This window comes from Vigna umbellata, chromosome 2 (genome assembly GCF_029865625.1).
Source record: "Vigna umbellata cultivar VRB3 chromosome 2, Vumbellata_1.0, whole genome shotgun sequence".
Classification (NCBI taxonomy): domain Eukaryota; kingdom Viridiplantae; phylum Streptophyta; class Magnoliopsida; order Fabales; family Fabaceae; genus Vigna; species Vigna umbellata.
In genome coordinates, this window is record NC_142166.1 from 10352895 (window position 1) to 10374061 (window position 21167).

The 21167-nt window shown below is 32.7% G+C and overlaps 2 protein-coding genes and 1 pseudogene across 5 annotated transcripts; 2 read left to right on the top strand and 1 right to left on the bottom strand.

The window, feature by feature from the left end:
- The first annotated feature begins 227 nt into the window (after positions 1–227).
- On the top strand, positions 228–7072 carry LOC148203384 (putative ethanolamine kinase). Of its 2 annotated transcripts, XM_088106081.1 has the most exons (11): positions 230–592; positions 995–1086; positions 1311–1417; positions 3142–3247; positions 3447–3569; positions 4102–4193; positions 5031–5115; positions 5794–5899; positions 5977–6043; positions 6543–6635; positions 6725–7072. In XM_088106081.1, the coding sequence occupies exons 1-11, from the start codon at positions 456–458 to the stop codon at positions 6851–6853; spliced, it is 1137 nt and encodes a 378-aa protein (XP_087962207.1). In that variant the 5' UTR covers positions 230–455; the 3' UTR covers positions 6854–7072. The 2 variants fall into 2 exon arrangements, with proteins under 2 accessions (XP_087962208.1, XP_087962207.1); XM_088106082.1 differs by lacking the exon at positions 1311–1417 and having other exon boundaries at positions 228–592; positions 3161–3247.
- Positions 7073–11005: 3933 nt separating this feature from the next.
- LOC148203385 (uncharacterized) lies at positions 11006–14694 on the top strand. Of its 2 annotated transcripts, XM_088106083.1 has the most exons (8): positions 11006–11156; positions 11268–11380; positions 11810–11881; positions 13321–13356; positions 13723–13768; positions 13952–14039; positions 14284–14341; positions 14416–14694. In XM_088106083.1, the coding sequence occupies exons 1-8, from the start codon at positions 11078–11080 to the stop codon at positions 14464–14466; spliced, it is 543 nt and encodes a 180-aa protein (XP_087962209.1). In that variant the 5' UTR covers positions 11006–11077; the 3' UTR covers positions 14467–14694. The 2 variants fall into 2 exon arrangements, with proteins under 2 accessions (XP_087962209.1, XP_087962210.1); XM_088106084.1 differs by lacking the exon at positions 11810–11881.
- Positions 14695–17605: 2911 nt separating this feature from the next.
- On the bottom strand, positions 17606–19369 carry LOC124819924 (chaperone protein dnaJ 49 pseudogene; annotated as a pseudogene). Its single transcript, XR_015784116.1, has 2 exons — positions 19182–19369; positions 17606–18997 (listed from the first exon to the last, which is right to left on the bottom strand). The product of XR_015784116.1 is annotated as a chaperone protein dnaJ 49 pseudogene (transcript).
- Positions 19370–21167: the final 1798 nt, after the last annotated feature.

The following is a 21167-nucleotide window of genomic DNA, read 5'->3' on the forward strand; positions in this document are numbered from 1 at the left end:
TTTTAAAAATAAAAATTTGTCACACATGTTGTAAAAGAGATAGTACTACCACATGCAGTATAACACCTTTTTAATATTATTAATATAATACTAATAAAAACGACCACGTTGCACTAAGTTTTCTAAAATAAAAATCAAATTAAAACACATATAAAAAGCACATATTAATGAAATCATTCAACTATCTTTTTATTACACGAAGAAAAGAAAAACTTGGATTAACGGTCAGATTTATAACGGCACCGCCTCTTTCAGATCGCAGAAAATCCATTTTCGTTATTTAGTGGGACAACAAAAAATCCTCTTAACGCCATAGCAGGAGACACCTCTGATTTGAACGTACGCAACACCACACAACAAAATATTCTTCATACATCATTTTCCATCACCGTGTTCTTCTTTTTTGCCCTCCTTCGATATTTGTTTTTTCTCTCTCTTCTCGTTTGGTTCAATCAATGGGTGCAGAGGTTAAGATCTGGAACCCCGTTGAAGTTGCAGAGCAAGCTAGCCACGACTATGTCTCGAAGATTCATCCCTCGCAGCTTGCCATCGACCCTTCGCTCGAACTTCCTCATATGACACCTCTCGTCCTGTACGTGATTCTCATTTTTTTTTCTTTTGTTTTCAATAAAAATAAAGAATAAAGTATTGATTTTTCCTTTTTCGCGCGCTTCTCGTTTGAACTTTCATGGGTTTCTTTGTTTCTTGGTATGGTTGCTGGGAAAAGGTGGGAAAGTGGGAGGGTCAGGTTTTGCTGGGAAGACGTATCAATTGGGGTTTGGTGGTTCTAGATTAATTAGAAATGTTCAATTTCTTTGGATTAGGTGTTGAGTGGGGTGTGATGCCTATAATAGAATACGTCTTTCGATGTTGAACCGTTGATTTTTTGTTTATTTATGTTATTAAATGTTGCTAAATCAGTTTCATCTGTATTCTTGAAATTGCATCATTTCCCTTTTTTTTTTCTTTTTTTTTTTCGTTTTGTTTCTTGCAGAAATATGTGCAAGGACATGTTCAAGGCGTGGGCAGATTTGGATGATTCTTGCTTTGATATTGAGAAAATATCCGGGGGAATTACAAATTTGTGTGAGTTGTTCTGTTGATGTTGTTTTTTTGAAGAAAGAATAAATTTTTTGTTCATCTCAAGATTGATTTTCACATGCTGAACGGCTATGTCTGGTGAACGGTTTACTTCACAAATCCAGAAATAGAGTCAGCTAAACTTTCATCTGGTTGTTTAATTGCTTGTCGCTCATCCGTAGTATTGTGTTGTTGTTGATGTGGTTGATGCATTTGTCATTGTCTGTCAGTACTCAAGGTTTCAGTTAAACAAGAAAATTGTATTGAGGAAATTATAACCATCAGATTGTATGGACCCAACACTGAGTACATTATAGATCGTCAGCGGGAATTGCAGGTTAGACACTTTACTGCATGATTACATACAAAACTAGCCATGTCACTGAATGCTTGTGCGTCCTTTCTTGAGTCAAATATTGCAGTCATCTAGTGTTGATGTAGCCGTCTATATCTTCTTGTTATTTCTGCAATGTTGTTCTCTGGTTGATGAATAATTGAAAGTTAGGGGTAACTGAAATGTACGTATGCTTGTGGCAAGCTTGCAGTAATACTTTCCAGGATTGTATCATATTTTATTATTTGTTGATGGGCTAAGATTTTCATCGATTTACCATTGCAAGTAGATTTGTCAAACCAGGTCAACCCATGTGGGTTTGGGTCATCCCATGAGCCTTAATTTTAAAATTTTGACGTAGGCCCAGACTGGAGATGTTTTGGCTAATGTCAAGCCGAAGTTGATCTCCGGCAATGCCAAGCTGAAAATGCCTGGGTCGCGGTCGAGTTGAAGATACCCTAGTTAAAATTGAGTTGAAGATGCTCTGGTAGAGGCTGGTGTGAAATTAGTCTAGTTGAGGTAGAGTTCAAAATAATGTGATTGAGGCCAAGGTAAAAATACTTTGGTCAAGGTTGAACTGACAATGGTCTAGCCATGGCCAAGCTAAAGATGCTTTGGTTAAGGCTGATATACGGCTGAGACCATGGAGAAGATGCCTTAGTAGAGATGGAATTGAAATATCTTGGTCAAAGTTGAGTTGAACATACCCAAAGGGTTGGGTTCAAGATACTCTAGTCGAGATTGAGGTCAAGTAAAAATTACCTTTATTGGGGTTAAACTAATGTACTATGTCTTTGGTTTAGTTAAAGATATTTTAGGTTGAGGCTGAGTTAAAGTTATTTTGTTTGAGATCAAGTTCAGGAACTCTAGTCCGGTCGAGTTGAAATTATTTATTTTTTTTGTAATCAGCTGAGGAAAACATCTTTTGATATAGACATAACTTGTTGGCTGGAAGCCTTTAAGCCATGGTCCACCCCCTTACTAAGTGGGCTTAAAAACTCCTCGTTAGGTGGCAAAAAATTGGATCATTATAGTGAGCTGGCCCTTGGACACACACAGGGATAAATTGACACCTCTAATTGTAAAGTTAAACTTTAGCTTTCATTTTGAGCTTACTAATCTTCAGTTGAGATAAATTTGGTAATACAATTATTTATTCCTTTATTATTGTTGAATTATTTTTCTCCACTTTCTGAAGCAGCATAAGAAAATAATTAAAATAATCTTATGCAAATTTTTGTTTCCTATGTTAGATGATGTTGCATGGCTTTTATACTTTTTGGGAGTAGGATTTAAAAATGTCTTTCAATATAAATATATAATTTCTTGAGTATGTATTATGGATTTCATTTTCTTTTATTCTGACACAGAGATAAGGTCAAATTAAAAGTTAAAATAATACTTATTAGGAAGGGATAAGCAAACCACGACTTCAAAAACTGTTGAAATCCACATCAACACAAGTCCCTTGTAGATGATGTGCTGCAAAACTTTGTTCATTAATCCATAAGAAAAGAAAGAGAAAACTTGTTGAAATTGTAGGTATACTATTCATTTATATCCCTGCTTAGATGTGCACGGAGGATGTCGGTTGTAGATTGTGATCAGAGAAAGATATGAATTCTGATGGTGAAAAAAGATTTTAGTTTATAATTGTTAAATTAGTTGCTTATCTGTATTTTACTCAATGGTTTTACTTGAAGTTTGGTGTAAAATTTGGTGTTTAGGCTACCAAATTCATCACAGCTGCAGGATTTGGTGCTAAGTGGCTCGGCATATTTGGGAATGGCATGGTGCAATCTTTTATTAATGCTCAAACTCTATCACCTTCAGGTACAAATGGGAAAACTTCATGAATGTTCAACTATCTTTAAATGTAGCAACTATGTACTTCCCTAACCCAACCTAAGACTTGATGCTGACTTTTGATCATGAGGAGGCTCTAAGCTGAAGTTCTCAATTATCTGTTATTATACTTTGTTTACCGCTACACTGGTTTAATGACTTCGTGAATATATTTTCTCCGTGGCAGATATGCGGGAACCAAAGCTTGCTGCTAAAATAGCTAAGCAACTTAAAAGATTTCATTATGTGGAAATTCCAGGTTCAAAGGAACCTCAATTATGGAATGATGTTTGGAAGTTCTTTGAGAAAGGTCTATTATCTTTTCTTTCTTCTAGTGTGGTCTCTGTCCGATTCTATTTCAATTGATGAGTTACTTCTGTAATTTTGTTTGAAGTCAATTTGATTTGTTGATTTCTATCATTCCTTCTCTGAAGTTTTGAACTCCCCTTTTTAGTCTTTTCAGTTTCACCATTCTCTGATTTTTAGTTTTGAAAGCAACTGTTTTTTTTAAAGATCACATGCTAGGGAATATTTTGAAAGTAACTTATAATACCAGAATGACCTGTTATTTATGTCTTGTGAAAAATCTGTCATTGTTTTTGGACTAATAGAATTATTTATAAAAATACAATCTATTTAGGGTGTGTTTTTTGTTACCTAAAAGTTTCTTACGCTTTTCATTCTGTATTCTTAGTCCTATGTGATGATGTACTGCTTCAATATATTAAAACTATCATCAAGCTAGATTAACCTCATGCAATATGCTTTTGACAACGGCTTCTGTATGTTTATGCCTGAAAGATTGGTGTTATTAGTATTTGAGTAGCCACTTTTTCTTCCAGCATCTGTTCTTAAATTTGATGATAGTGAAATCCAGAAGACTTATGAAACGATTTCATTCAAGGAAATTCATGATGAAATTGTTGAGCTCAAGGTACTTGCTCTTTCCGACGTTTCTTAGCTGTTATATTTGTTTTTATCTTTGATTGTAATGCAGGGGTCAAACGAATATAAATTACCAACATATTTGAAGTCCAACTCTAATAACTAGATTTGAAAGTTAAGTTTATATTTTTAGTGGTGACTACCATCTTTTTTGCTGTCAATGTCCAAACACTTTTACTAAATATTTATTAGGACATGCCCAACAAAGAAAGGGCCAAAGTTTCCAGGCATAATCTTTTCCATCTCATTTGTGCTTGTGAAGATTATTTTTTGGCTTAATAAAGTTTTAACCTTATTAAAAATTAGGGATTTTTTCAATTAAGTTCCTATTAAAAATTTTTGCTCTATTGAGTGCATCAAATATTTTTCGTTTTAACCTTAGTATCCTACCGTTTGATTTTGCCGGGATGACATGGCCATTACTTTCGTCTTCCCATCTCCAACTTGCCAATCAACTCTATTGGAAAGGGAAGGAGCGAGTTGGAGAGAAAAAAATGAGTTGATCGGTGAGTTATAGATGAGAAGTATCGGTTACACCATACCGTAAATGGCAAAAATCAAACGGTGAGGTATTTAAACGAAAATAAGAAAACATTTGAGCACTCAATAAAACAATTTTTTGATAAGGATTCAATTTAAAATACCCAAATTTATGAGATACTTAAAACTTAATTAAACTATTTTTTTTATTGAAAAGGCTAAATTAGTTGTAGTCATTGGTTCATTTTATTTATGGTCATAATTTCTTCTCTTGACTAGGTTATATATATATATATATATATATATATATATATATATATATATTTCTTTTTTTTTTTTGTGACAGGGATTGTGTGATCTACTCAAATCTCCTGTAATTTTTGCTCACAACGACTTGCTTTCTGGAAATATAATGATTAATCATGAAGAAGGTATCTAAATAACTCGCTTGTAAGCATGCCTGTGCTTCTACTTGTTAATGTATTTATTTATTTATTGTAGAAAAGACAGTAGCTTATTTATTGTGCTTGCTATTCTATGCACGCCATGTCTATGAACTCACTCTCAAGAGTTGAGAGTTCTATATTAATATTTCCTTTATCTTTCTTCGTAAAATGTGTGTATGATATACTCATGAGCCAAGCATTGGTACAATTTACTTATTTCGGATTAGGAAACATTATCAAAATTAAGAATGTAGCGGTGTTGCATGGTTTTGTTCAAGAAAAATTGTTATATCTGTTTTTCTTCAATGGTTGCTAAATGAGTGCAAAATTACCTCACCGTTTGGATCATGAGCTTAGTATACTAACTCCAATTTTAATTATTCGGGATTTATATTAAAGCAGAAGAAGTACACAACATTAGTCATAAACCAACACAATGAGTATTTTTTTGAATAAGTAATGCGTTTGTTTTTTTAATTAGTTTGCTTGTTAACAGGAATTTCTGATGTGAATTTATTCATTCTCAGTTTATAACAAACTCTGGAATTCACAAATATTTTAACATTCACATGTGAAGAGATGATGCTTAGATAACCAGCTTTTTTATTAATTGATGAGGTTTTCATCTTTTTTTTTTCTTAATTTAGTCTGACATTTCTCCAGATAAACTTTACTTCATTGATTATGAATATGCATCATACAACTATAGAGGCTATGACATAGGAAACCACTTTGCAGAATATGCTGGTTTTGATTGTGACTTCGACTTGTGAGTTCTTTATCCTTGCTTCTCTCTTTTAATTAGGTTTCTGTTTGTTACTTCAGTTCATCATTTTCATAATGCAGGTACCCAAATATAAATGAACAATATCATTTCTTCAGGCATTACTTACAACCTGAAAGACCCCATGAGGTACCAATCACACTGAATGGGATTAAATATTTCTTTTGTATTTTATTTCACTGTCTCCAGATTGTCAATCATCTAAAAAATAAGATGTACACAATCCATCAATTATGCCATGATCATCTTATTTTCCATTAGCCTTTAATCACTTCGACACTCTAGCCCTTTGGTGTATCAACTATATTAGGTTGCCTTTCCTGTTGGAGTGATGTTTCCTTTTGCTGGTGTGCCTAAGACTGATCTTTGTTACATAAAACTGCCTAAATATCTTCCCGAAATCCACACTTTTGTCGTACCCTTGAAGTTTATTCAAATTTGACTTTAACTTGAAATAGCCTTATCTCAGTATGCCTTGTTGCATATATATAGCAATATTGTAGCATGAAGACACTTGCACTTCAGGGTACATAAGTTATTGGAAATATGAATATAAGTTTATTTTCGTGTCCTATAATAGATATCTCCTGTGTTTCTTTAAGATCATCATTTACTTAATATAATACAGGTGTCCGAGAAAGATCTTGAAGCTTTGTATGTTGAGGCAAATACATTTTCCCTTGCCTCTCACGTTTTCTGGGCATTGTGGGGTGTGATTCAGGTAGTATATTTTCCTCTTTTATTCTCAATGCTTTCTTAGTCGAACGACGTCCTTTATTGTTTGTTGATATTGTTTCTGATGATAAACAGGCAAAGATGTCCCCAATTGAATTTGATTATCTTGGTTACTTTTTCCTTCGATACAAGGAGTACAAAAGACAGAAAGAGAAGTATTTCTTGCTTGCACGGACCTATCTTACCGGATGCAAGAATAAGTAGATGAGAGAGATTTACTTAATCACTTGTTAGTTTCTGTATGTCATGTTTGTAGCATGAATCCGTTGATTCATGTAGTTTATGTTTGCTTAAAATTTCATTTTAGACTCTTTTCAGAATAATGGCCTAATTAAGGGTGTAGTTTGAGCTAGAGGCTTTTCTACCTCCTGTTGTTGTAATCCTAGAACAGGCTATAAAATTGATGTCATTCTTTTTCTTGTACTGTGGCATTATAATTTTTTTTGTCTTGTTTATTCACCTCTACAAAAGTGACCCCTCACTTACAATCTATTACATCCAATCTGCAATGGAGGCAATTCAATTAATTAAATTCCTTGTATCACAAGAAAAATGAGTTTCCCTTTTGCACATGAGATTAGCTCATGCTCGAGTTTGAGTTATGAATTTTTGTACTCTATATATTGACCGATACATGTTGATTGCAATACTGTGATGGAGAAAATCGATTGATTANTCTTTATCTTTCTATCTATCTATTTTAAATGTCTGTGACTCCAGATGAACTGAACTGTCTTATAGTTTTGCTCACTAAGAGTTTAATCATGATTAATGTTGTAATTAAGGTAAACCTAGTAGATGGCTATTATGATGCTGGAGACAACGTTAAGTTTGGGTTGCTAATGGCCTTTATTGCAACATTGTTTGATTGAATTTGGAAGCTCAATGATAGACCAGATTGAAAACGCTAGAGACAGCATAGACAACAGCTGCACTGGCAGCTTCTTCGATAGTATTCGGAGATTCAAATCCAGCGTATTCCTCCAAATTGCTTCAAGCAGCCATAAACGTAATTAATAAATATAAAAATTGTTCCTCCATTTTCATTTCTTGCTAGCTAAAGTGTTCTGTATGTTAATTGTCTAATTAATCAATCTGAATGTTTATTTTCAGGTATTCAATTTCGCAGACCGTTATAGGGGTTCTTACAGTGATTCTCTTAGTTTTGGTTGTAAATGCTAAATAAATAGGATGAACTTCTGTAGGGTGCATCATGGATTTATAAAGCCTTAGGAACTAGCTCATACATGCAATATATTTGATCCAATGCCCACATTTTAGGTGCTGATGATGACAAGTGACCCGGAACTAAAATCCTCCTTTCCAAGGTACCCTCTTTGTTCCCTTTGTTTACTTTCAACTCAAATTTCTTGTAGATAGATTTTTTATATTCTTTGAGGGAAAAAAACTAAACTTTTTTCACAAACAAAATAAACTTGTAAAACATTTACCTTTTAAAAATTAGATCAGATAAAAGTTAAACATACAAATTGATTTTAGGTTGCACGGAGATTCTAAATTCAGTTTATGTGACCCTACATGCCATCAAACTTTGTATATGTGTGTCACTTACAAGGATTATTTTGGATGGACTCGGTATCAAGAATTGTTGGAGAAAAATTCAGAAGAGTTCTAATTATACAAAGCTCCGTCTAAACTCTTTTTTAAACGGATATCAATATCTGTTTGTCCTTCAACGGATGTCGATATCCGTTCACGGATGTTGACATCCGTTTAAGAATCAACCTATATTTACATCCGTTTAAATATTATCAAAGGACAAAAGAGAAATAGAAAGGTGCTGGAAGTAGTACATGGTGGTGGAGGGAGTAACTCTCTTATTATTATTATTAAAAAAATTAAAATTAAAAAAATTAAAAAACCAATTAAAGAATTTATTTAACTAACTTTCTAAAATCGATTAAGAAATTTACTTAATTGTCCTTATTCTTAAATGAATTCAAAATTATCTTAACAACATATTAAATTTTATCTCTTAATATAAATTGTGGTATTTAATTACAAACGGATTATTTTTAATTAATATTAAATTATTATATTAAAATTTATTTTAAAATTTTCTTGTACATTTTATCTTTTATTTTTAATACAATTCATTATTCTATGTTTTAATTTACACAGTTAATAATTAAGTTGAGAACTAATCTATTAACTTATTCAGTTTTGTTTCTAAGACAATATATAACAATATTATTAATTATTAATTATTTTTTAACATAATTGATTTTTTTATGAACTCATTTCAATAAATTGATTTGAGTGTTGTCCTCCTGTGTTGAAACATAATCTTTGAATTCCATGTCTTAAGGTATACTGTCTGAAGAAACTATCCAATACATGAAAAACTCCATGACTATTATACATATTTTGAGAAAATTAAAATTGCGGTGAAAATAGTTTCTTTTATCTCTAAACTTAATGTTTGACTATTCATCACAACGGTGAAATTCTTCCAAAGTTTTATACATTTTTAGCTACATTATGTGAGGTATGTTTTATATATTTTTAACTACATCATGTGAAATGTAAGTTGTGGAGTAGGTTTTTGCATAGATGGTATTTTTCATTGGTTATTCAAAAGATTTTAGTTTATATATTGTGTGACTACATGATGAAAACAATCATTTTAAGGTTGGTAGATTGATGTTGGATGAAGAATGAGATTGATTCAAACTAATTTAAAATTATTTGTATAATCTTTATTTTCCTTATCTTTTACTATTTCTTAAATATTTTTTTTTCTAAAAAACTCATTTTCTAATTTGATTATTTTAAGAAGTTTTTCAAAGTTTGTTAATAAACAAAGAAATTTTAAATCATCAATTCACCTCCCTCATCCCCTCCCCACCTCATCTTAGTTGTTTTGATAGTTTTTCAAAAAAATATATCATACTATAGTGGAATAAATCAAATCTTTGTTGAGAGTGTCGTTATTATAATAAGTCTCCTTTATTTATAGAAGAAAAGTATTCCTTTTGAAAAAATTCCATGAAAATATTTCTTTAATCAAAAAGCTTGGAATGTTATTGTAAACTGATTATTCACTTCTTTTAAAATTGTTGAAAATATGTGGATTCGTAAAGATTTTTTAATTTTTAAATAAGTGATGAGAACAATGAAGCTAGATATAATGTAAGAGCAAATGACATAATTTCATTTACCTCATGATTTATGAATTCTATTGAATATTAATGTTTGAGTGTCAAGAAAATGTGAATAGTACTTGAAGTTATTCATGAAGACATGAAAGAGGTCGAGAGTATTAGGAAGAGTACTTTCATACAAGAGTGTGAAATTGAAGATGTTACAAGAAGAGATAATATGTGATGTTCGTAAAAGATTCACTCATATACTAAATCATATCACAACCTTGGGAAAGATAGTGGATAGAAAGGAGTTAAACATTAATATTAAAAGTCTTTGAACAAGAATTGACAGCCTATGCTATGTCATAAATAATTAAACACATCTCTATATCTATATAATTGCTAACAAGTCATAAGATTTGTGTTTTAACAAATAATATTAAGTTTTAGTTTGTTAAAACAAAGTTCAATAAACCTTATTTGATTTTGATTAAGGACTTTTTGTACAAAGAATAAAACAAAATTTTATAAGCATAAGATCTCCACAAACGTAAATGTTTCATCTGTTAAACAAACACAAAATATCTTACTTATGCTTGTTTGCTTTATAAGCTTTTGTTTGGACAAAGACACACATAATTTGAAATATTTCACATTACATTGAATACTTATAAATGTTTATTCTACTTATGTAAATAATGTTCATCTCTTATTTTCTTACAAGAGGATCTTACACAGACAAATTGATATTTAAATTGTTTATATTATTTCACTTTATAATTTAAATATCAATTTAAAACACTTTTAATTAAAAATATATATTTATTTAATTTTTAAAGTAGAAACCAAAATATATTCAAATTTGATATACAAATTTTAACTTTGTCACTAAAATCATATTTAATCATTTTTTAATATAATATAAATTTTTACTTTTTTACATTTATTATATTTTAAGTATTTTTTCATTTACATTTTCTTATCACATCATATAATTTATAAATTTATTATTTTTATTTTTTCAAAATGTATATTAAGTATAGAAGCGTAGATATTTGTTATGAATTTTATTTTTTTCATTTACACACTTTCTTATTGTTTTTGTTTCTTTCGTATTCTACAAAAAAAAAGCGTTAATTTAATAGCATTGAGACCTTTTTTCAAACAGTACAGAAGCAACACGTGTCGCATAGACATTGGAGAGACCACGTATATGTGTTTTGAATTAGAATTGTGGTGCGTTCAGAGCTATGAAAGCGAAGTCAATGCTTAAACATGGTGGATTTAAGTTTCGACATGCAAGAGCGAAGCGTATAACAGAATGGGTTGGGTCGCAGACACTCTTCACTCTTTCAATTCGATTCGATTCAGAGAAGTATTCAACCAGATCATCACTCTCGGTACCATGCTCCTTTTCCCCCATTTCTTTCATAATCACCCATTCAACAACTACTACGCAAATTAATCACTTAATTCTCGTTAATTTCTATCGCTCTTGCAATCGCTTTCAGGTTTGATTGTATCATCGGCGCTCGTCATATGGAAAGGGTTAAGCTGTGTTACCGGCAGCGAATCGCCCGTCGTCGTTGTTATTTCCGGAAGCATGGAACCTGGTTTCCGACGAGTAAGTGTGTCTCGCTCTATTTTTAGATTATGCCTAAATCTTCTTTTTCTTTCAAGAACCTTACACTCACACACACATTGTTTTACTTTGCATACTATCCTTTTAAATTATAAAAGTATTATATTTACTCCAATGTTAAAATCATTACCATTTAAAAGACCAAGTCTAACGAAAATATAACTACAAGAATTTTGGTATATGATGAAAAACAAATTATTTTATTTAGATACGTAAACAGATGGTAATAAAAATTCTGTTGAACAACGAGTATATCGAGGGGAAAACAGGAATGTAAGTGTAGTTTGAGTTAGTGATGAAAGATCTTATTTTTGGTTTATTTCAAGATATGCCAATAATAATGTAAATGGTCATTTGCCTTTTCTTTTGTCCCAAGCTTATGCGATGCTTGGTTAAATGGTTTTCTTACAGGGTGACATTCTGTTTTTGCACATGAGCAAGGATCCCATTCGTGCAGGAGACATTGTGGTTTACAGTCTAGATGTATGTACCATTATATTATTATTATTATTATTATTATTATTATTATTATTATTATTTTGTTTTGTACTGGATGTGGATTTTGAAATGCTTTCCTATATTATTCTATCAGTTTCTGTTTCTTGGCATTGACCATCAGTCTTTTCTTACTACTATACTTGTCTTGACAAGAACATGTTTTTTACCCCATGAAAATATTACTGTTTTTTTTTTAATTATTCATATGTTTTAACTTTCTTTAATATCAAAAAAGATATAGAAAAATGGTAAAACCGAAAAGTACTCCCATTATAACTGCACAAGTAGCCAATGTCAGGTTGAAGCTGCTACTGAAAATCCAGTTATTTGAACTCAAATATACTTTTAGTCTTGTTAAAAGAATATTATTTATTATTTCAGTTTTTATAAAAAAGTGTTTAATTCTTTATCTTATGTTAAGATTTTAATCATTCTCTAGATACTGAAAATGTGTCACAATAGATTAGATCACATTATTTTTCTAGTTAGAAACTACAATTTACAAGATTTACACAGAAGTTCAAACAAAAACTGTGCTATTTTCTTGCGTAGAGCGTATTTAACCCTTTTGAGAGATAGAGAAATAACCTTAACTCTCTTTTCTTCTCAATACTTAATTATTCAACAAAATCTCATGCTGTTCCCGTTAATGGAGAGTAGATCAAACTATCAATATTATACTCGTCAACCTATTCTCGAAATAAGACATTTATGTTTCTTTTGAAATATGCTATCTGCATGTCTATCTTTTCCTTAATATTAACCGCTGCACATATAGATTTCTTATACTCTGATAGAGCATAAATATTTGAGAAATAAATAAAAATTAGAAGGATTTGGTTGAAGAGAAATAAAGAAGACATGGGAAGAAAGATATACAGATAAGTATAAACGAGTTAGAAATATCACAATGACTCCCGTCTATTTTAAAATTATATTTTTTTTTCATACTTAAATTTGTTTCATCTTCACTCATCCTTTTAATTTTTTCAACATCAAACAAATCCCTTAGCCTCATAACAAGTCTAGTGACTTTCATGCATTGCAATATTGGATAGGATCCTTGTCACCTTGTTCTCTAAAGGGTAAAAAATGTTCTTAATTTTTTCTAGTGACACTTAGATATGTATTTGTTATATAAAACAATAATTTATTAACATTTTTTAATAATATTTTAACAGTATTTTTTTATTAAATTTAGAGTACGTCAGTACTAAATAAATAATGAACTAATGAAAAAATAACTATTATAGTATCAAAATGTTATTAATAAATCTGTGTCAAAAAAACAGAAACACAGAGGAAAGACAAGTTTTGGCCATCAGTTATGTTCTTGCAATATAATGCTAGTCTTGAATGATTTATTTATATTTAATGTCGCTTCAACAATACATTTTGACGACTAATGGCTACACATTGTGCAGGGAAAAGACATTCCAATTGTTCACCGTGTAATTGAGGTTTGTATAACTTTAGTTTTGTTCTGCTCAACCTTTTAATTTCTATTTAGTTCACCCAACGTAAGCCTATCATAAACGGTGTATCTTTTAATAAGAAAATAGACATTATGCAGAATACAGATAAACAGAAACACAGGGGAATGCATATGAAAAAAGGAATAGTGATAGTGAAAGGTTATAGATAATAGGTCCTTTGAACTACGTAACATGGTAACCATGCTAATTCTAGAATCAAAGGCTAGCTGGTTTGTACTGCTGAATTTTTTTCATTTTACAAAATGGATTTATTGGCTTCTTCTATTTTTAGAATTTGAATACTATTTGATGACTATGATACATATCACTCAATTTGTTGATTTTTCTTAGGTTCATGAACGTAAAAATTCTGAAGAAACTTATATCCTAACAAAAGGTACAATACAATAGATATGGATGCCTACATAATATGTCCATGTCATTTTCCAATTGTCAGCAGATGATCCATATTATATATTTTGGTCACGGTTCAATAAAGCTATTACTTTTAGTACTAAATTTATTGTGAATTAGCTTTTTTGGTTTCAAAACATTCACATTTCTTTGATATGCATTTCAGGAGACAACAATGATGACGATGACAGGGTTATGTATAATTATGGCCAGAAGTGGTTACAAAAACACCATATTATAGGAAGAGCTGTAGGGTAAATCCTTTTACCTTAGGACTAAGCTTCACCTTTTTGAACTCGTCAAAGAGAATTTGCTTTTGAGCCGACTAAGTACATTTTTGGATTAAATTGAAAGAGTTTAAAAATATTTGTTTTCAAATCAAGAGTCTTTATTCTTCATTTCTTTGAAGAAATTTGCAAAATCATTTTTCAAATTATAAACAAAACATGATTTCGTCAATTATGTTTACACACTTCATTACTTGTGTCTTTTCTGCAGGTTCTTGCCTTATGTTGGTTGGGCTACAATAATAATGTCTGATATTCCTGTTCTCAAGGTTTGTTCTTTGGAACTACAGTTCAATAGTGTGTCAATATTAGCAGCTTAATATTAATGCATTCTTTCTTGCAGTATATACTGCTAGGGGCACTGGGACTGCTAGTTTTAACAACGAAGGAATAAGGATGCAATTCTTGATACATGGCTTAAATGGATTTTAAGGACGAAGAGTGTAACAGAGTATAAATAAATTATATAAGAATATCATAATCTTTTTTCTTTTTCAAATATATACATACCTCAAAGTTACATACTCTTCCTTGTTTTGGTTTCCGCTACAAAGCTACACATATTATCACATAGTGCAATAAACTCTGCTAAAAATTAATAGTATTATTTCTTCATGTTTAACACTTTGAACTTTAATAGCAATCTTCTCACAAATGTTTGATACGATCAAGACAGTTCTATATCAATAATAAAGTATAATAGTAAATACTACTTTGTTTAACATCCCAAAATTTTTACTCAAGTTCACATTTAGAGTTCATAGACTAGATATATTGTATTTCAAAATGCTTTCTCAAAAATAATTAAAATACTTCAAAAAATAAGTTTTATTTTGGGAACTTGGTAGAGTAAGGAATGGGAAAATATGTATGGATAAAACGGATATTACACTATGATTTATGTTGGTTTATTCCAACTTGAATTGCATCTAATTTTTTTTTTTTACTAATGGCAAAAGGTTCCATTAATAAATTAATGTTACAACTATGATTTATTGTCATCTTTTGGCTTACAAAAGCGTATGCAAGACCATTCATATTTGAGTACATAATGACACTATTAATAATACATCAAAAGTTGTGTGAAATGTATACAAGGAAACTCTGAACTGCACAACATAAACTTTTAGGATTCCCTGCATTTGAGAATAACTTCACAAATATAATTTTCTCTTTAAGTTAACCAAAATGTGACCTTTAAACTTAGCATTGGTAACTTCTGAATATCTTTACATGCAATTTTTAATGTATATCACAAGTAGAGCATTAACATTAGTGGTTTCCAGGTGACTTCATTTCTATCTATAGAAGTCCAAGAAGACTTGTAAAATCAACATTCATCTTCCTCAACTTCTTCACCTTTTTGTCTTTCTTGAAGACTATCAACCTAGAAGATGATTCATCTTCTACACTCTCATGCGCATTCAGGTGAAGCTTAATTATATAAAGGTTAGACAGAACTGCTTCAAGAGTAATGCAATCCTTCCCTATACTTAGAAAACTCGCCAACTTCTCATCAGACGGCAAGAGAGAGACTAGTAGAATTGTAAGTGTCACTAGGTAGAGAAACATGATTTCCCATTAATAGAGTTTTAATACTTGGCTAGTTTACTAAACAAACATGAAAAATATCTTTGTAAATCTTTGGACAACAAATTTTACAGTATTTTAACAACTATCGATCACTTTATTATCTTTCTTCAACTTAGAAGATTTCTTTATATATGAAATTAAGAAAAGAACCATTTCAAATCTGCTTTTTGGCTAGTTGAGAAGCTTTACATCAAAACATTATCTTAAAGTTTTCATATGTTTACGCATGAATGTAAAAATACATTAAATACAATTTCATATAAAATTTCTATTCCTTAAGAAACATCCTAATAAAGAAACATCCTAAAGTATGATTTATCAAGCCTCAGTCATGACTTCTCACTTCATAACATTTTTCTATTTATATATCATTAAGGATTTTGCATTAAAATATTAAAACAAACTTCATAAAAAAAATTTACTAGAAAAAAATATTAACTTATTTATTTAAGTTATACATAAATTAATTAGCATAAAACGCTATATTTTCTTTAATTTTTTAATTTTTAACTTACATATAACTTAATTCTAAGTTATAATTCTTTAATTTTTAGCTTTTAAAACAAACGATAAGCCGGTAAGTTTATACATTTTAAAAATAATATTTTATCTTTTATCAAACCAAATCTACGTCAATATGAATTAAGGCATAGGCTCTTGACAAGCCATTTGGCCAATTCTCTAAATATTAGCTTTAATTATAAATAAGAAGACAGGAATTAAAACTTTCATTGAAATAATTTCCAATAAACTAAGAAATTGGGTATATTTTAATCTGTGCTGAGCTACCTGTAGCCTGGTTGGTCTCGATTGATATACCTACGGTTGTGATAATGAGACTTTGATCCTTAGAAAAATGTCGAGAGAGAATAAGAAGATAGCCCTAGTGACCCCACGGTTTATGATTCGGGTTTAAATACTTATGTCACAACTCAGGACACATTACAAACACATGATATTCTTCACCAAATGTGAAGTCAAATGTCGCAATGCCAGCCAAACCGCCATAAAAATTGACATAGAAGGAAAGAAAAAATGAAAAAAATGGCTATTATCTTCTGAGCCTGATGAATTTGAAAAGGGCAGTTCTGGCTCTCCTCAATCATGCAGACCCAAACAAGGTACATCCCACACAGGCCATCGCATAAGCACAGATGAACATAGCATAGTTTCAATGAAAACCAAGTCCCTAAGAAACGTTTAATTTTATATCCATGATGATAGATAAGCTATAGATCATATCACTAAAATTCTTGCAACCACAGATGGTTATTGATGGCCATAGACCTTCGACTCTCTTTTGTCAAATCTTTTTAGCTACCCAACTATGCCTCCACCGCTACCTCAATCAAAGAGCTTCCACTTATCAAGTATCAAGAAAACAAAGAAGGCTAGATAGCTACTCAACGTACTAGGAATTGAAACAAGTGAGAATCCTTGGGGTGTCTACCCATGGAGGCAGAAAGAAATTGAAAAGTGACAAGTGATCAAGTCATACGGCAAGACAATAAAAGGGACATTTGTTAATTGGGTGTTTATGCCAAAAATCACGCTTCAATGCATAGACTTTCAACGTGTATGTTCATTGATGACATCAATAACTCCACATAATCCCGCTTCAGCCAGTGTTTAGCACCCTCTAAACACTATTCCTTTTGATGATGATGTAAAATCACGGAAGCGTTAAGCTAATCCCTGTCGATCTTTCCCTTCCTCTTTTTGCCATCTCCAGACATATGTTTATCTATTGTTCGCCCCCATTCTCTTCTTCCATTCATTCTACTGTATTAGAGCTAAAGCATTAACGTAATATATAAAAGTTGTCACTTAGCAGCAATAAAATCAACCGAATAATCAAGGAATTATAGCAAAATAATACTTACAGATTTACTCTACCACTCAGCGTACCGCTTAGCATGGAATACACTGACAAACGTAAGTACACAATTGATCCAATGCATTCATACTATACCTCAGGTAATAAATAATTTTAGCAAGTAAACAAAAAATTCATCAGGGAGATAGTTGATGAAATTTGAGAGAACAATTCCAACAAAGCAGCTGGCTTATTGTGAACTTGCTTCACTGATATCAGAGTGAAAAAAATAAATTGTACATTCTATAATATCACAAACAAGTAATAGCTGTTGCATCTACATCAAAAGGTAAGACAATAATAAAAATAAGGATTATGATTCCACTTATCAATTCGCCAACTCAAACTTCCGAAGCATATCGCAGTGCGGTGTTTCCCGGATATACCCCCATTGGCGGCGCTGCAACTCAAAATGACAATTCTGGCGAAGAACGCTAAAGTAATCCCTCTCCACCCTTTCTTCAAGAGTTGCTCGTTCTTCGCTCTCAGGCGGATACTCCTGAGCAAACTTTGTAGACTTGACATAATAGTTAACACCCTTTGGTGTAGTTAAACGATGCTCATAAGGATAGCTCTTCGACAGCGAGTACAAGGGATCCGACGAAGGCAAAAAGTTTAGTAGCAAAATCAGTAGCACCGGCAACAACTGAATTAAAGCACGAACATTAAAACCACCAGAAGCGTGTTCAGCAGGCCTGTGACCATTGAAGCCGTTGAAGCCACCTGGTCCAAAACTGAATCCTCCAAAATTGGCTGCAGGAGCCATTCCTCCAAAGAAGAAGTTCCTAAATATCTCCTCAGCATCAACATCAGCCTCATAGTAACCATTATAACCTCTAGCAGCTGGCCTCGCGGCACGCTGCTCGTAAACCGATTCATCTTCACCGGAAACATCATACTTTCTCCTACTCTCTTCATTGCTAAGGCACTGAAACGCCTTTGACACAGCCTTGAATGCTTCCTCAGCGCCAGGGGCTTTGTTCTTGTCGGGATGAACCTTAAGGGACAGTTTCCTATAAGATTTCCTCACATCCTCAACAGTGCAACTTTTCTCTACTCCCAATATCTCATAAAAGTTTTTCTTCCTCTTAATTTCTCTGATAATTGAAACTTGCTCTTCGGTATACGTGGCCGAAGAGGACGAGGCGGATGACGACCCCGCCGTGGCCGCCGAGGTAGCGGCCGCCCTTCGCCGGAGAGAAGGCTGATCGGGGGGCACGGTACCTTCCGCCGCGGTCTCTTTGGCAGAAGACTTATCCCCTGTGTCCGCCTCAATCGTGGACAGTAGATCGTCGACGGGGAGCGTGGGGTCGAGGCGGCGCGCCTTCGTCACGAACTTCAACGCGCGTGAACGATCGCCGTTTTCTAACGCCTCTTTACCGATTCTCAAACATTTCAGCGCGTCGTCCTTGTTCCCATCCATCGTGAAGATAACGCTCGTACCGGATCTTTGCACCTAAAAAAATAGGGTACCGAAGGGAGTGAAAAATCCGAGATTTATATGTCAGATTCGAGATTAATTTTGGGGAAAATAGAAAGAAGAACAAAAGATTGTGAATTGAAATGACAAATTGAAGAGATGCGTGAAGCTGATATGATGGATCGAGAGGGAGTGAAGGAAATTGGGAAAGTGAACTTACAGTTAAAGAGCGAAGACGAGCGTAGAAGAATCGCGCTATCGAGATCGGAAAAACGAGTTGATTAGGGTTTCATTTGGAGACAGAAAGAATTGAGAGATTGTTTTTCAGTTTATCACTGCCCCACGATTGGAGATTAATGGAGCAACTCTTTGATTTTTCTCCTCTTCTCCATATATACTTCATCTCTCTCAACACGCGGATTTATATATCGCATTTCTTTTCATAAAAGATATATAATTGTTTTTTCTAAAATAAATTTCTTATAATCAAAATAATAAAATAAATTAAATTATTAACTAAGTATACATATTTTCTTAACATATCTATAATTCCCTGAATTTTAATAATAAATCATCCAACGTAACATCAAAAACAAAAATGAGATAAAAAAACAAAAATAAGAGTTCGACACCCTGAAATGAAACATCTAATTAACAATTATTTTAAATTAAGAAATATATTGAAATATTATTATTTTAAGTTGGTAAAGTAGATGCTTTTTTCCTTCGTATCAAAACAACATCACCTATTTTAGAAATTTGATAATTAATAAAAAGGTTTAATACCTTTTTTGTCCCTCGAAAGGGGTCAATGTTCAATGTGGTCCTACCCTTTTTTAGAAGTTCAATGTGGTCCCACCTTTTGTAAAAAGTGTGCAATCAAGTCCTTTTTGGAAACGGCGTTGAGTTTTTAACGGAGCAGCTGACAGGGTGGACTGAAGTTAGCTACGTGGCTTTGTGTGGGTAATACGTGGCTGAGAGAGGGTCATACGTAGCTGTGAGAGGGTAAATTTGATAATATTACTGAGGTTAGGAAATCAGAAGTTAGGGTTTCAGGAGTTTTAGAGAAATTGGGAATTTGGGATTGATCATCGTGGAGGAAGGGTGTTGAAATCTCAAGCGCGAATTGGATACCACAAATCTGAAGCTCAAATTGGAAACCGTAAATCAGGTTAGGGTTTATGTTTGATAATTTTATGATATGTATTTGTTGTATATGTTATCACTGTTGTCGCTTTATAGTGGGATTAAGTAGGGGTGAAAAGTTGTCTTCTTTTGATGGTTGATAATGGTCCCATAGATATTAGTTTAACTTAAATTAGTGGTCCCCGTTTGCATTTGCAGGGTTGGGGTAGGGATGGGTGATGACATGTTTCAGGTTGTGGTCCATCACGGTGGGACCTTGATCAAAGAAGTCCCCTTTAAGTATATGGGCGGGGAGATAGTTTATTGGGACGTAGATCCCGATAAATGGTGTTATTTTGGAGTATTAGGTTCACTTAAAGATCTGGGTTACATGGAAGTAAAAGAATTATATTACAATATCCAACATGTTTTACATAAGCTTGATGATGATAAAGGAGCCATCAACATGATGAAGGTGGCTAATTATTTGGGGAAAGTGAACCTATATGTTGTGCATGGGGTGGACGAACCAGCTATTGTAGAAAATGATGACAATGAGATTTTGTACGTATGTGAAGGTCCAGCAGACAGTGGTGAGGGTAGTGACGTTGGAGGAGAAGCACATCTTGAGGGTGACAAGGAGGATGTTGAGAATGAAAATGTCTGGGAGGATGATAAGGAGGATGCAGAAGATGTTGAGGTTGCAGTGGAGGTTGAGAATGAGGACAGAGTTGAGCTTGAACATGATGGATTAGTGGAAGTGCACATTGAGGATGGAAGGGAGGTTGAAAGTGAAGAAGAATTGGAAGTGGACATTGAGGAGGGAGGGGAGGTTCCTACTGAACAAGAAGAGGAAGTGGACATTGAGGATGGAGGGGAGGTTCATACTGAACAAGAATTGGAAGCAGACATTGAGGATGGAGGGGAGCTTCATACTGAAGAAGAATTGGAAGTGGACGTGGACAGTGATGATGAACCAGGAATGGATGATCTGAGTGGTGATGAATATGTGGATTCAGACAATGATGAAGAAACCTAACAACAATGCAGGGGTTTGTCAGATGATGATTGGGAGTCTGAT